At 44.3% G+C, this 15,636-nt stretch overlaps 2 protein-coding genes across 3 annotated transcripts in view; both read right to left on the reverse strand.

Annotated features, from left to right (window-relative positions):
• The window catches only part of Ropn1l (rhophilin associated tail protein 1 like), a 17,551-nt gene extending 10,684 nt beyond the window's left edge, over window positions 1–6,867 (reverse strand). The window contains exons 1-3 of the mRNA XM_008837632.3: window positions 5,881–6,867; window positions 4,057–4,180; window positions 2,039–2,200 (exon numbers count right to left, since the gene is read on the reverse strand). Of these exons, the coding sequence (XP_008835854.1) occupies window positions 2,039–2,200; window positions 4,057–4,180; window positions 5,881–6,011 (417 nt within the window). The 5' untranslated portion in view covers window positions 6,012–6,867. The remainder of the gene's footprint in view (window positions 1–2,038; window positions 2,201–4,056; window positions 4,181–5,880) is intronic.
• Window positions 6,868–7,793: 926 nt separating this feature from the next.
• The window catches only part of March6 (membrane associated ring-CH-type finger 6), a 74,931-nt gene continuing 67,088 nt past the window's right edge, over window positions 7,794–15,636 (reverse strand). For both annotated transcript variants that reach the window (XM_008837637.2, XM_008837635.2), the window contains exons 25-26: window positions 12,124–12,259; window positions 7,794–10,536 (exon numbers count right to left, since the gene is read on the reverse strand). In XM_008837637.2, the coding sequence (XP_008835859.1) occupies window positions 10,446–10,536; window positions 12,124–12,259 (227 nt within the window). In that variant the 3' untranslated portion in view covers window positions 7,794–10,445. The remainder of the gene's footprint in view (window positions 10,537–12,123; window positions 12,260–15,636) is intronic.

Below are 15,636 nucleotides of genomic sequence, written 5' to 3' on the forward strand. Positions count from 1 at the left end.
TTGGGGGTGGGGCCTAGCTAGAGGAAGTGGGAAGAGCGGCCTTATGGGTTAGAGCTCAGTTTGAGCCTGAAGTCTCTGCTTCCTGATCCTAGAAAGGTGAGTACTCCCCACCCACACCACTGCGGAACCAGCCACTCCACCTTCTCAAACCATGGGCCCAAATCAATCTTTTCTCCCTTGTAACTAACACACTTATCAGCTTACTTCTTCCTTTCTACCTTTTGATGGTTTTTTTTTTTCTTTTTTCAAGTATAAAATTAATGCCAAATGGCACAGAAGCACCTCCTTGAACTCTGAGCTGTGTTCTTAATGCATCTCTGGCCACCGCAGGCTACACAGGGGCCACACTGGACCTCCAGCTAGCACAGCATCCTCTGAAACAGAACTCACATTCAGCACTCTGTGGGGTGGAGGGAGGCCGGGCAGAGCAGACACCCCCACAAGTTCCCCTGAAAGGAGAACATCAGCTCTCCCAGTTGAACCTGATCCCTGAGTTCAGACTGTAGAGCCACTGAGTCCAGCAGGGGGTGACCATGGCTTTCCACAAGCCGAAGGGACCCGTAGCCTGAAGAAAGCTAAAGGTAAGGCACAAGGCTGCTGTCCAAGTGGCTGAAGTCAGGGGACAGGAAGGAACCAGCTGTGACCAGTGTGCTTCTGGGTGTAAGTTTGTTTCCCAAGGACAAAGTAGAAAGAGAAAAGCAAGGTGTGCTGTTGTGTGTGGTGCCTGCTGAGGACAAGGCTCTACCCTTAATGTAACAGCTCCACCTAGTGTCACTCACTGTGTGGCTAAGGGACCTTGTTTTCCAACAGATTCCACTTTGTTTGAAATGTGCTATGTAATTTTCATGCTGGGGAGATGGAGATGTTGAAGATGAAGACAAAAACCTGAACTGTTCTGTTTTCTCACTGTTAAGATCAATATTCACATCTATGTTTAGAGGCAGAAACCATAAACATTAATCCAAAATACTGTTATTAAAATCTAAAGATCACGGTGCTTCCAGTGAATTCGTGACATAAAAACTCTAGTAACTAAGCACATTTTCCTGTGTCCTTCCAGGGACTGCCCCACCAAGCGGCTTTTGAAGTACATTTGGTCTGCCAATGCCAAGGCCTCGACACAATCAGCCCAGGCCTAATCATAAACAATCACACCCAACCACTGCTCAGCATGTAGCCTCCAGCCTGACACCACTCTTCAGAGGTGGCAGAGCTGCTCACTGGAGCCCAAACTGTTCACTCACTGGGCCAAGTCTCCCTCCACTCAACCACTGGCTCCTGTTTAACAGACTCCAGCCGCCCCCAGAAGTTCCAACCACATCCTCCAGGCCAGCCTCTACCCATCTCAGACCTAAGCCCCAGGATTCAGGATTCATTAACTCTAAGGTGTCCCAAACTGACAATTGTTCATCTTTGTCCTAAGTTGTTTGAATTATACTGTAACACCAGCAAATTTGTATCTATTATTTAACATAGACTATAAATCAAGTACAACGCAATTTTATTCCTCCTTCTACAGATGAAAAAACTTACCAGCTTCCAAAATTGTATGGTTTGAACCAGGTGTGGTGGTACATACCTTTAATCCCAGAACCCCAGAGACAGAGGCAGAGGCAGGCAGATCTCTGTGACATCACGGCCAGTCTAGTGAGTTCCAGGCCAGTTGGAGTTACAAGGAGACCCTGTCTCAAAAAACAAACAAAAACCAAAAACAAAAAACCCATAAAATTATATGGTTCAATAAAAGAAGTCATTGGTACGGTCTCCTCTAATACCTAAACACATTTCAAGAGTTTCTGTTTTCTCTGCTGTATCTTTTTTTTTTTTTTTTTTTTTTTTTTAATTTCACGGTTTCATAAAAAAAACAACAAGAAAACTTGGTATAACTACAAGTAAGTCTGGAAAAACACGGTCCTCTGGAAAATTATTTTTCCAAGTTGTAATTAAAACATTTCCTTTAGCTACTGAAACCCAAATTATTTTTAAGTCAGGCATGTAATTATACAGTGCTATTAAGATGCTATCTATAGGTACATACCCCACCCAGGGTGCTACATCCAAGCGCTAAAAATTTTATCCACTCAATTTTGTCCTCGCAAGGATCCAGTTGTAGGATAGCTCTGAATTTTTCTACTGGCAGGCACAAATTTTTCCACTTCTTCTCAAGATCTGCTAATTCCACATATTCTTTGTGGCTACACTGTTTAGAAAACACATAGAAAACACAATATACATACTATGTAGTAGGAACAGCTTTTGAAACATACAATGTTTGTGAAGACTTAAAACATACCAAATAACCCACCACATGGCAGGGGAGACATGGACTGTGCTGTGTGACCGTGAACTGTGAACTCATCTCAGAGATGAGAGTAAGAAGGTGTTAGGGCAGGGAGAGGCAGCTAGACAGAATTAGCAACAGCTAACACAGAAAAGGGTCAGGGAGATGGCTCAGTGGATGAGGAGCTGAATTTGGATGTCCAGCACCAATGTAAGAAGCTAGGCATGGCAGCATGTGACTAAAACCCTAGCACCAAGCAGGGGCAGATCTCCAGGGATTGCTGGCCATCTAGTCTAGCGGGAACTTTGTGTTCTAGGTTAAGTGAGAGACCCTGACTCAGAAAAATAAGCTGGAAAGCCAGGCATGGTGGCACATGTCTTTAATCCCAACACTTGAGAGGCAGAGGCAGGCAGATAGAGCTCTGCGAATTTCAGGTCAGCCAGGTCTACATAGAGTTCTAGGCCAGCCAGGGCTATAGAGTAAGACCCTGTCTTGAAGGAAAAAAAATAAAGGGTACAGGGTGATACAGGATGATACCCAGAGTCAACCTCTAGCCTCTATATACACATGTACAGGCAAGTGTACCTACACGTCCATATAACATACACACACACACACACACACACACACACACACACACACACACACGCGCACATACACACAGAGGAAATTGGCATGCAGATACTGGATATATGCTTTTTGCTGTCCAGATACTTCTCAAAGCAAAAATGAACTTAAAAGTCAAGGTGGTGTATATACCTGTCATTCCAGCATTCAGGATAATAAGGCAAGAGGAACACTTCAAGTCTGAGGCTAGCCTGGTCTATGTAGCAAATCCCTGCCTTAAAATTCTCAAAAACAAAGAAATTCAAAAATTGAAAATTTAAAAATCCAGCCACCTAAACATGGTAATCCTAAATAGGAATGATTGCAAAGCTGAAAATAAATGTTTTTTTTTTTTTCTTTTTAAGACAGGGACTCACTGTGTAGCCCTGGCTAGCCTAGATCTTGCTATGTAGACCAAGCTGGCCTCAAACGCACATCTTCTGTCCTCTGCTTCCTGAGTGCTGGGATTAAAGCTGTGCACAGCCCCACGCCCAGTTACCCATGAAAGCTGCTAACTTCTGCAGTCTGCTAGACTTCAGTGTGAACAGTACTGAGCAACTGCAGTGCATCTTTCCTACTTCTCTCCAGTGGTGATCCATTTCCCTGAAGGTGCAGGGTTCACTGCACACACACAGTACTTCAAATTGTGTGATGAGAAAAATCAAGGTCACACAGCAGGTGTGGTGACACATACCTGGATTCCCAACAGTCAGGAAGCTGAGGCAGGAGGGCCTTTGTTCAAGGCCTTTGTTTGTGTACAGAGTGCAGCAGTGTGTGTCTGCTACCCTAGTCTGGAGACGAAGAGACAAGAAAATCCCTTGAGCTCACTGGTCTGCCAGCCGAGCCTAACTGGTGAGCTGTAGGTTCAGTGAGAGACCGTCCGAAGACAATAAGGTGACGAGCAATTGAGGAAGACCTGATGTCGACCTCTGGCTTCCACATGTCCACATGACACATGTTCCTGCAAGCATGAGCACACACACACACACACACACACACACACACACACACATCTATGCATGAAGACCTAGCTATTTTGAGTTCTTTAACGGAGAGACAGTCATCTTGAAATGATGTGTCAGGCAGGCCCAGGGACAGAGGGCTGATGTCCTAGTGTCATGAGAGGCACAGCCCAGTGGGAGAACCAAGGCAGTTTGAGGCTCACCTACCTGCTTGTGTAGGACTTTCAAGAGTCCCTGGGTCAGGCCTGTGTCAGTTTTCTGAGTGGCCACAGGCATTTCAATTCTGTCTTTTACAGGAAGTGGGTCTCCTCTGGATAGAGCTGAAAAATACCTGGTAATGAGAGACGTGGCAGAAGTGTATCTACACATAGGCAGCCCCAAGGCATGCAAGTGTCTCAGAGGCCCCCAGCAAACACAGTCATTAGAGTATGCACTCTGAAGACCAGCAGCTGAAGAGTCAGAATGCCCTGACTCCATTTTGGCTAGCTTCTTTAGACAAGCCCAGACAAGCTCAGGCATATTGTACATGTAAAAGCCTTATAAGGTATGAACAAAAACTTGACTCTAAAAGATATTAGTCAGCACATTCCAATGCCCTGAAGACAGCCCCTACCAATCAAGACTTTCCGGTACACAGGATATGGGGACATCCAATTATTTTTTTAAAAATGTTTGGTGCACGTGGGTTTCTATGGAGTTCCCCAATAAAAGCTCCTGCCTGCTATTGTTCTGGGCCAGACTCCATATTTGGCTTGTGAAGTCTGTGCCTGACTAGCCACCATTTGGTTATTATCTTTTTTTCTCTTTAAATTCTTAAACTTTTGTATAATCTTTTTGGGTACCTGTGGGAATTATTCTCGATTCTCAAACCCTAACACGGCCAAGGCTTAAGTCCTGGACCTCTGCTGAGCAATCCCTCTTGACCTTCGCAGCAGACCATGGCTTCTCTGTAAAGTAGGCCTGATGACCCCCTGCCTGAGCCTCAGGAGTAGCAAGGGACAGAGGATTCAAGTACAGGCCAGGAGGACCTCGAACTGTGCTGATCTTGTCAAGCTCATGCCCACCCCCTTCCTCGAGTGCTTCTGAAATGTGGTCAACAGCAAGAGCAGACCCCCAGGCCCTAGAGGGACCGACTCCAATGCTGTGCTGTCCTCAGTCACTTCTGACCCCTTAGGTTTGGTCTTCCCTTTCCTGGCCCAGCTACTGGCTGAGGTGTTTGACATTAAACACATCTGCATATTCACTTGACATGGCCCAGGCTTACAAAGGTCACCTGCTTTCCACTCTGGGAATGACTGCTACTGCCCTCTACCTGTCCTGCCTGGTACTTTGCCCCTGTGGTAACTTAAGATATGGGATCTGTCCCTGGAAGCTGTGGAATGGTATTCTGTGTGGTCATTTTATGAAGAAATTATCGTGATCTAGATTGGTTCCTAAATGCATGCCGAGGGTCCTTAGGATAGAAAGGCAGAGAGAGAAGGCATGATTCGGGAAGGGCCATTAGCCCAGGAGAGCAGCTCTAGTACCTGGAAAGGACAACCAAGCAGACACTTCTCCCCAAATGCCAAAGCCCTGCCAACACTCTGTAGCCTACTTCAACTGATTTGGAGTGCTCCACCTCCACAACTATAAAGACAAATGCTTGTTACATTAATCAGTCAAGTTTTTCAGGCGTGTGTTGCAACAGCCAAAGGAAACTAATCCAACTTAGCTACATATTCAGAGCTAGCAAAATATGGCTAATGGAAAATTAAAGTTTTATCTGTCATTTAAAAGTAGCCTTTTGTCTAAACCTATCTACTTGGAAGAGGCAAAGAGCACTTTTGTAGAATCAAAAGGATGACTGGCCACTGAGATCTTATCATGAGGGTCTGGTTCTCTTAGGGTCTGTGAAGGTTCAATTGCTGTGAGCTGTGCTGAGCAGTTTACTCAGAGCAGCCTTGGGATGACTGCCTGGGTGACACCTTACACGCGGGAGATCTGGGTCCAGCAGGACTTCTGCCTCCGGGTTCCGCGAGCCGAGGCGCTTACCCTGCGGACCACTGCAGCACGTCGGCCGGCTGGGTGCGGATGGCAGCCTTGGTGAACTGCTTCAGGATGTCGGGCAGCTCTGGCGGGATGTGGATCTGCTGCGCGCAGAACACGGTCTGCGGAAGCGGCATCGCTCTCGGCAGACAGCGTCGGCCCCGATGGGGGCGTGGATCACGGTGTGCAGTAGGGGGGATCACGGGTCGGCTGCTGGGAGGCTGGCGGGGCGCAGCGAGCGGGAACCCTTGCCTACCGCCTCAGCGAGCTCCTCCAGAACTGAGGCCCCACAGCCGCTCTCTGCCCCGCCCAGCGCTCGCGTCCACATTGTGGCGTCGCCGTATCCAGGCAACCGCGAAGCGTAGCCCCCCCGCGCTGCGCACGCGCACGCGCCTCGGGCCCCTGGAAGCGCTGCGCCTGCGCAGTGGGAACGCTTGGCTAACCCGCGGCTTTCGAACTGCGGAGTGCCAGGCAGAGGGGACGCAGCGACCCCTCCCCCCCGTGACCCCTGGGGTGACGCAGCGGCCACGCCCCAGGCGAATAGGCTCTTCCCACCAGGCAGCGAGGTTGCCTCAAACCGGTCTCTATTTGGTCGAGGCCGTGTTGGGTGCCGGTGAGAAGGCGCTCAGGTTCGGGGCTGACGGCGGCGCGGCCTCGGAGGGCACCCCAGGGTCCCCGGGAAGCGAGCGCTGGGGAAGTAGGCGGCCGGAAGTAGGCCGCGAGCGTAGGGGTGAGCTCAGCCTCCTGGGGAGGAAGGAGTCAGTGGGGCGGTGGTTCCGGCAGGTCCTGCGGTCTCCATCCAGGACACGTCCAGGGAGAGCAGTGTGGTGACCGGGGAGCAAGGTGGCTCCCCTTCCGGCGGGGTGACCGGCTGCGGTGTGCACAGGCCCGAAGGCCCATCTGCGGCTGTGCGTCACTTGCCTCCGCAGCCGGCTGGCGGCCTCTGCAGTCCCTGACGCCCGTAGGACCCACGCCGCCAACGACGCCCACTCTGATCTGTTTGGAGCTCTTGCCCATGCTAGCCACGAAGGCCTGAGCTCCAGCGACCCTCCTCCGGACTAGCTGGGACTGGTGTCTTCACAGCACGCGGTTTCTGTACGCTGAGAGCAATGGGTCAGCGTAGTGAAACAACCAAAAGGAAAGCTGGGCTACAACTAACATCCACTTTATTCAGTTTTTGTTCTTAACTCAAGGCAACAAATGACCACGTAAAAGTGGGGCATTCTGAATGTATGTACACGTAAAAGTGGTATGGGCGCAGGTGTTTGCTGTAATAAGCCGGACCCACGTCACCAAGTGTTTAGCTCCTACCACAAATGCCTAGGTCTCAGCCATCCACTTTCATCTACAGCACTATATGATGTCCACAACTATAAAATGAGGCACTCATACAAAACAGACAGGCATGGAAACATGTATACTGCCTTCATATTAATGCCGGAGATACTGTTGAGGATGGAAAGCAGCCCTTCCTCCTGTCGGTTGTTGACATTTTTGACGCAGTAAACTGAAAACATCTGACCAGCAAAGTCAGCGTAGATGACTGTGGTTAAGGGCGGCTTAAGCAAAGTGAGAATCTGCACAAATGAGGTCTGTAATAATACTTCAGTGGTACGGTATTTTAGCTTTGTTTTTTCCTGATCATGACTGGACAATTAACAGCCTAAAGGATTATTTGAAACATGAACTTTGAATATTACAATATAAAACCAATATATCACAATAAATAGCTTAATATTCTCAATTCTGAAGATGAAAATAAGAAGCTAACTTGTAAAATTGTGCCAGAGTTCTTACACACTAGCACTAGGCTCCTGTGTGTGTGTGTGTGTGTGTGTGTGTGTGTGTGTGTGTGTAAGCACAATACAGTGTAGAAATGTCCAGTGTTTTTTGTTTTGTCTTAAATCATCAATTCAAACTAAATTCAAGGATTATACTTTAATGGAGCATTTTGCCAATACAGATATGACATACCTAAGATGAAATCATTAGAAGGAAAGTTATTTTCTATTGTATGAAGTGGGGAAGTAAGACAAGATTTTACAATAAACAGTTATACTGAATGTTGACATAAAATAAAAATTACTTGTTTCTATCTGGAATAGAGATGTCCCATCTCATTTGGGGTTTTTTGGGGGAGGGGGGAGCGACACAACAACCCCTATAAATATGAAGGTTTAAGGCTAGCCACACACACTTTACATTGGCACTGTCTTCAGTTTTCATCTACACTATTAGGACTTTATATAGTTTTTTTTAAAAAATCAAACCATAATTTGCTAATAATGAACTGCACATTTCAAACTGTGACCATTCTGGTCATGTAAAACTAACCCCGAAATGTTGATTTGTCTTCAATTTATAAATAATAAGCAAACAGGTCTTTCCTAGTGAGCTTCCTTGAAGACTGTGTTAGCCCAATGCAACCTGAAGCAGAACTTGAATCTTTTCAAATTCTCTGTAAGAAGGGCAGCAAATACAAACACCGAACTATGTGTTTTAAATATTTACAATTACTGATCATTAATAAAACCTGGATGCTACCCTAGCAAATATTATGCTTGACCAACCCTTACAAAAGGATTTACCTTACTGAAAACAGGACAAAGCAGAACTGAACTGCAGAGAGGATTCCTTAGTTAAGACAACATAGAGCTGTCCGCCAAATTTTGGCCCCGTGCTGCGTTTTTGTTTTGAACAAAGCAGGGGATTCACTTGAAATTTCACAAGATTAACAGTTTTTTAACTTTTTGTGCTATATCAAGATCTGTAAATTCTTTAAAAATTAAAAATGAAACCTAAATAAGTTATATGCCCAATTCAGTAATACTTTCCTCCCTGAAAGAATTTTTCTAGATATACCCCATGACAAATGGCATTACATTATAAACCACTCCTAATTTTATAGTAGGACTAAATCTATGAATAAAGGTAGGGTCTGCTAGCAAGGACCTTATTTTAAATACAAGAGAAAGGGTTATTACAAAGTGCCAAATGGTGCTAACACTGAATCCTATATTAAGCACTGTGTGGGGTTATCTTTAATATACTGTTTTCAAATGTATTTTAAAGTATTTGCTTATCACTGAGGGGATTTTGTTGGAAAATAAAAGAACACATTGCTCTTAACTTGGTACCTTATGTTTGGCTCACTTTTGTTTAAAAAAAAAATCTCTCACACTTGAACTTAGGGGTCTTTAATACTATATGGAAATTCTTTTAGTTTCTAAAGAGCTACAGCGTCCTCACTCCATGAGAACTTCTAAATTGTCACTAGAAACCAACACTCCCCTTACAATATATCATCACCACTAAACACCTGATGTTCTCAACTATCTATTCTTCTAAACTTCAAACTTGAAGCTTTGGCTAAGGGAAAACCAGGTTTGTAAGTATTCTGTTCTCTTAAGATTTTATAAGCACTTTTCTAATGAAATACATTCCTATGTTAAAAGACCAGCTCAGCTAGCTTCCTTCTAGACAAATAAAACTTGGTTTTATTTGCAGTTTACTGTAAACAAAAGCTTTGGAAACTGAGATTTACTGATGGAGAAAGGCTTTCACTGACCCTCACCACTGTGCAGCACCTGGCAAAACTGGGTGCTCGAACCATTCTCCTCGGCTGCTGTCAACCCCAGATGACAACCAGACCTGCACTTGATAAGCCACTCAGAATTCCTTGACCAACTGAAATGCAGTATTGTTGGTAGTGTTATTCCATAAGACTTCTAATCTGGCATGACACTTTTGGCCACTGCTGACAAAAAGGGAGCTGCACAGAAAGGGAAGAGGGGACTAATGAAAACCTTCATTTGTAATTCATCTAAGTATAGACATGCCCGTAACAAGCACAAAACCCAACTCCCAATGCTGATGACTAGGAATATTAAATTACCAAAATTAAAAACAATTTCCTCACCTACACAAGATACTGTACAATATCACAAACACAGACACAAGAAAAATCAGGCAGTAGAAAGTGTACAACAGCTTTGGTGTCATACAAAATAATTTCCAAAAAGCGACCGACAGTAAAGCCCAAAGTTCATGTTTCCTTACCACAGACACTCCACTCTGATGACTACTTTCCTTTGGGGCTCCTGGTGAGGTCTGAATAGCCAAAGACAGAACACAGAGTTACCCAGTACGATCTGTTAGGATGCCATGAACCATGCTCCACAAGCCGTCACCGGAAAGTCCCATCTGTGCACTACTGCTCTGTGGCACATCTCTGTCGAGGTCACAGCAGGTCCAAAATAAAGTGACAACTAGATTTAATAAATTAATATACATTTTGTTTAAAGATGTACAATGCATTCTGTTTACTCCAAGGTTTAGGGTATCAAGGAACTTCATCTATTTACACATATACAGATCCCAGACAGCAGTGATGCCGGCAGATGCAGGGAGGAGGAATGCAGTGCCTTAAGCGCTGCTCTGAATGCTGAGGACACAAGTCAAGTACATTTAACTTAAAAACGCTGAGATCACAAGGAAAATCTCCAAAGTGAGAAGTCCACAAAAAAGGACACAGAAAGGCAAGGGGAAGTCAAGGAGTGGAGATAACCACTTTATTCTTGGGACGACTGTGGAGGTGGCGCAGATGTGCCTTGCTTGCCAGACTTCCTCTCATAGTTCACCAGGCGTTGCCCCACAAGGTATCTAGGATGTGAGAACAGGCAGTCACTTTCTTGTACAATTCAACATGTATACACCACTCTTCCACAGAGCAGCCAGGAGCTACCTCTTCTAAAACATTCAGATCCCCAAACTACCAAGCTTTCAAATGGAGGTCAGAGAAGTCTGGAAGGAACACAAGGCCGGCACCTTGGAGCAGTATGTGGTTTGTGGGAAGGCACCAGTGCAGCAAAGGCTGCAAGCGGCTGTGCCAGGCAAGGCGTCCACAGCACTCACCAGCCAACAAGTTCTCATAATTGCAGATACTTGTGGGCACAGTAAACAGATGGATGCAGGGGATTTTAAGAATCTGTTTATAGTTCACTCTTTTTTTTTTTTTTTAGGGTTTATATCAATTACATGTAGCTGTGTGTGTGTGTGCGTGTGTGTGTGTGTGTGTGTGTGTGTTTGCACATGAGTGCAGGTCCCCAAAGAGGCCAGAGACATCAGCTCTCCTGGAGCTGGAGTCATAGTACGCTGCCCTAGGTGGGTGCTGGGAATTGAACTTGATCCTGCACAAGCAGTACATACTCTTAACCACTGAGCCATCTCTCTAGTCCCAAGGTTCACATTTTATGTCAGCTTAGTGTTAAGATTCTAGGCAACAGACTAGAAACTACAAGGAACAGTAGGTACAAGGACAGCACATGTCGAGGAATACACTGGCCTGTAGGTACAGGAAATTAATAACGAGAAACCACAAACCCCGTTTTGATATGAAAGCAGAAAGGAGGTAAAGTTACTGGGAATAGAAAGGTAGCAGAGGGGGAAGGAGACGGGTAGGCAATAAAAATTAGGTTTGAAAATGTCATAATGAAACAATGTTCTGTGTGCTAATATAAATGTGAAATCAAAACGTAAGAGGCAGATGAGCAGACTCCCGGGAGGACCGAGAAGGAAAAGAGTAAGAGCAGGTGGGTTTCCAGCACGAAGGAGGAGAAGGACCCCAGTCAGTGCAGTCTAGAATTCTGTCTGCAATACCCCTCCTCCACCAAAGCATGAGAAGAGTGGACCTTCAATGCTGAGCACCCTCCTTCCTGCCCTCAGAGTTGACCAGCTACTCTGCCTAACAGTACTTGTATTTTTTCTGTCAGTACATTTCTTGGAGAAGCCTTGAGTAATTTAAATTTCTTTCTTAAACACACTAGTCTTAGGAATCCTCTGAATAACTAAGGCGACTCTGTGATCTGTTGTCTCAAATGCCACACACACAATGAGAGGCAGGGCTCTTAGTGCTGCTATAACAACTCCCAGGCAATAGCATGGACAGTTATAAACTGCATCTTTGTGAGACACCATCAAAGCAGAGGACTCAAGCCTTCTTAGGCCAAAGTGGAGCAGTTGTTATCCTCCCCTGGCTCTCCTTAAGCTGCAGCTCTGTATTTCCTGCAGCTGGGCCAACAGAGTCCTGATCCCACTTCTCTTTCACCTCCAGCACTCAATCCGTTAGCAAACCCTGTTGATCCTACATCAAAACAACGTCCACAACATGAGCATATTTCTCTCATATAAGTTATCACATTAAATAAAAATCACAAAATGACAGCACCATGAATAGAATTCTAGACTTACTTGTCATTTTTAATATGTTCATAAAGGCGCTTAAATTGGCGGACCTGGAAGGACAGGATTCCCATCAACACTACGACCATCAGTAAAAATGGATAAATCCGCCGGTGGACTAAGTTTTGCATTTCTGCAGTAACACCTATAAAACCAAACAAAGAAAAATCTAGTTAAAGCAGAAGAAAATGAACTAATACACCTGTGACAAAAAAAATGAAAGACGACCTTTCCCTAAGAGGAGCCTGGGGACACCAGAGCAGCTTCCACAGCACTGTACGGCTTCACACAAGCCAAGTTAGCCAGCCCCTCCCAACACTTGGTTTTCTCCTGTGAGACAAGGGAGCTAGATGACGTACTAGGGAAATTCTGACGAGTGCAAATATTCTAAACTCCATAAGTAGTCCATGTCATTTATGTATTTCAGCTACAGTTAAGTTTTTTTAAAAAAGGAAAGTATCCTTGCATAGGGCAAGGAATATAGCTCAGTGGTAAAGTGCTTTGCCTAGCATGGATGAGGCCTTAAGTTCAATTCCCAGCACTGGGAAAACAATACAAACAAAAAACTGTGCCTACATAATGAAAGACCTAGCTAGAGATGTAGCTCAATTAGTAGAGTGCTTGCTTGTTGGGGAACCTTGCCGTTAAGGTCGACTCCTTTCTTAGCAGGGGTCTCCTGCTCTCTGCCTGACTTACCTGGAAAGTGCCTTCAAACACGGATGCCTGACCTTATTTGGAACATTACCTTTGGCATAGTTACCTGCAATAAAACTGCCCCCAGGTTTTTTCTATATTATGAGCACCTATCAGCTGGAGCTTTGGCTGCTGCCTCCATACTATATTTCCCCTGACCCCCACTGAATAAACAGAGCTGTATCACTGAATCTGCCTCCCCGGAAAGTCTTTTCCGTCATGCACACTGGCCATCCTGACCCTGTTCATAGCTTCTGCTCCCTTTGTCCACGTGGATCAGTGGCCAATGGCCCTCGAGGGGAGGGAGAGACCTACAGCTGGCACCCAACGTGGGGCTCCTAGGAATGCACAGAGTGAGTACCCCCTCTCTCCAGGAGGGTAGCGGCAGCTTTGCCTTGGCCATCCCACCCTTGAGGATCGGCAGTCTCTCCTCTTTCCTCCTTTTACTTTCAGTCTGAGTCATTGAGGCTTGTGCTGTGGACTAGACGGAATCCCAAGGTTTGATCCCAGGCATATTCCCCTAGGAGTCAGCGTTTCACCCCCTTTCCTTTTCTATCTTGAACAACACCCCTAGAAACAAAGAATCCCCAAAGTTCTAGCATGCAGGGATTTTCACACAAACATTGAAATCCACTTCTAAGATAACAAACTTCCTTATCTGTTTTGTTACGCCACCCCCACCCAGGGCACTCAGGCTCAAGCTAAACCAGTTAGGTGAGAATTTAAATTGACCTGCCCCATAACATAAACAAAAACCAGGGATTTAAAACAGCAAGGCTTGTGCCATAGACAAACGGAAAAAAAGATTTTAAAAGCCATTTTTTTCCATAAACTTTTTCTTGGGAAAGGGGCTCGTCCGAGAGGACTGCCCCACGTGGAGGGCTTTCTCCCATAGTCCTCCGTGCCCCTGCAGGCTTCCCCTTGGGGGGGCATGCCTTCGTGCCAAGTGCACCCGGATGGCAGGTGGCTCGCATCGAGGGCACACGCGCAGGGCGGGTCATGGCCTTTTCTCCCCTCTCTGGGGATGTGCCACAGTGGCGGCTACTGCAGCCCACAGGAGATAAGCTACTACCAACACATAGTTACAACAATGAGAGGTTAAAAGGGATAGTCTACTTGGATGGGAGACTTTGGATCCAGACTCCACTGGTCCCCTTTTCTGCATTGTGATTCTAAGCCTGTTTTTCTCTGGAACAGAGTATTTCCCTCTCTGATGCTCAATTGCTGTATGCTTGCTTTTGTCCCTGCTACATCATTCCCTGGGTACCGTCTACTTACAATGTCATAGATAGACTAAAAAGAAAAGAGCATTATGATATTGTCTCTTTACATTTTCTTTTAGGTACCACTGTTTTCTGTGTTTCTTATTCACCAGGTCATGGGTACTTAATACAAGATCATGTATAATAAATTATAAAATGTTTTTTCTAATCCAGACTGACAATCCTCTTCAAAGGAATTCACCATGCAAGTTAACAGTCTTGCCTTAGTTTAAAAGTAAAATATGGATAAACAATTTAAAAACTTTTAGGCTAAAGAAAATCAAATGCCTTTTTGTATTAATTACATTGGTAAATTGTCACATGCTGTTTGAGCTCACTGAGACGCTGACTCTGGAGATGGGATTGGCCCTCCCACTTCAGACTCAGGCCTATTATATCAAGATATGTTCTCCAAAACTTCTCTAAGTTCAGGCTGGCCCCCTAACCCTGTGACAAGAAAAGGAGAACAACAAAACAGCCTAAGAGTAAATACACTGTACAGTTAAAAACAGCTAAGGTGTACTAATTTCAACAGAGGGGAACTAATTTCAACAGAGGGTATTACTATCTATAGTAAAAATAGTTAATGGGATTCTCTATTTGGTCACTAATACAGACTAATGTAAAATGTATGGTAAATACAAAGATAAATTTAAATACTTAATAAACAACAGGATAGATTTTTTTTTTAAAAAAGAGATCTTCTGCCTAAAATTCCTCAGTAACTAAAGCATCACAATTGATTATGCTAAAAGCTATAAACATCAATTTGATGATGCTTAAATATGTACCAGTTGCTTCATTCTACATCATCAATGTGTATGGCTTTGTCTACCACAGCCATTTTGATATGAGATTCTCATACATATACATATGTGTGTGTGTGTGTGTGTGTGTGTGTGTGTGTGTATGGATGTATATGTAAAGTACTGCTGGCTTTTTAAGAGTTTCTTTCATATACATCTGATCAAAAAATTCATCAAGGTCTTGGTTTTGAAACTGGTTTGTTGTGACACTGTGTCTAACCACAGTATTTATTGAATGAGACTGTTATGAATGTATAGGTTTATGTTTATTACTAATAAAACAATTATTAAATAATTTACTAGATATCAAACTGACTTGTAAGTTCTCTTGTAAACTAAAATTGTTAAATTATAACACGGTTCCTATTAAAAATATAAATTAACTTTTAAGGAAGATTGCTTCTGTTCCAGGATGCAATTTATCTCTGTGTTTAGATATGTTTCATATAGAATAAATATTTTCCAAGTCTATATATTAAGCCTGTGTAAAACATCTCTAAACTCTAAACGGAGATTTGGTTATTTAAAACCTACTTCAAGGCTTACAAGGATATCCCAAAATTTATACAATATAATATTTAAGATAATTGTTCATCTCTTTATATATATATATTTGAGGTAATTTATTGATTAATTTGTTTATAAATTTTATTAAAAAGAGCTTATTAAAGTCTGAGAAGGGTTATAGCACAGTTTTCCTTTAGGGATTATGCTGGAGGTTGTGTACCAGTTGCCTCTCTTTACCTTGTATTTATACATCT

This window comes from Nannospalax galili, unplaced genomic scaffold, assembly GCF_000622305.1.
Source record: "Nannospalax galili isolate Female #2095 unplaced genomic scaffold, S.galili_v1.0 scaffold698, whole genome shotgun sequence".
In the NCBI taxonomy this organism is placed as follows: Eukaryota; Metazoa; Chordata; class Mammalia; order Rodentia; family Spalacidae; genus Nannospalax; species Nannospalax galili.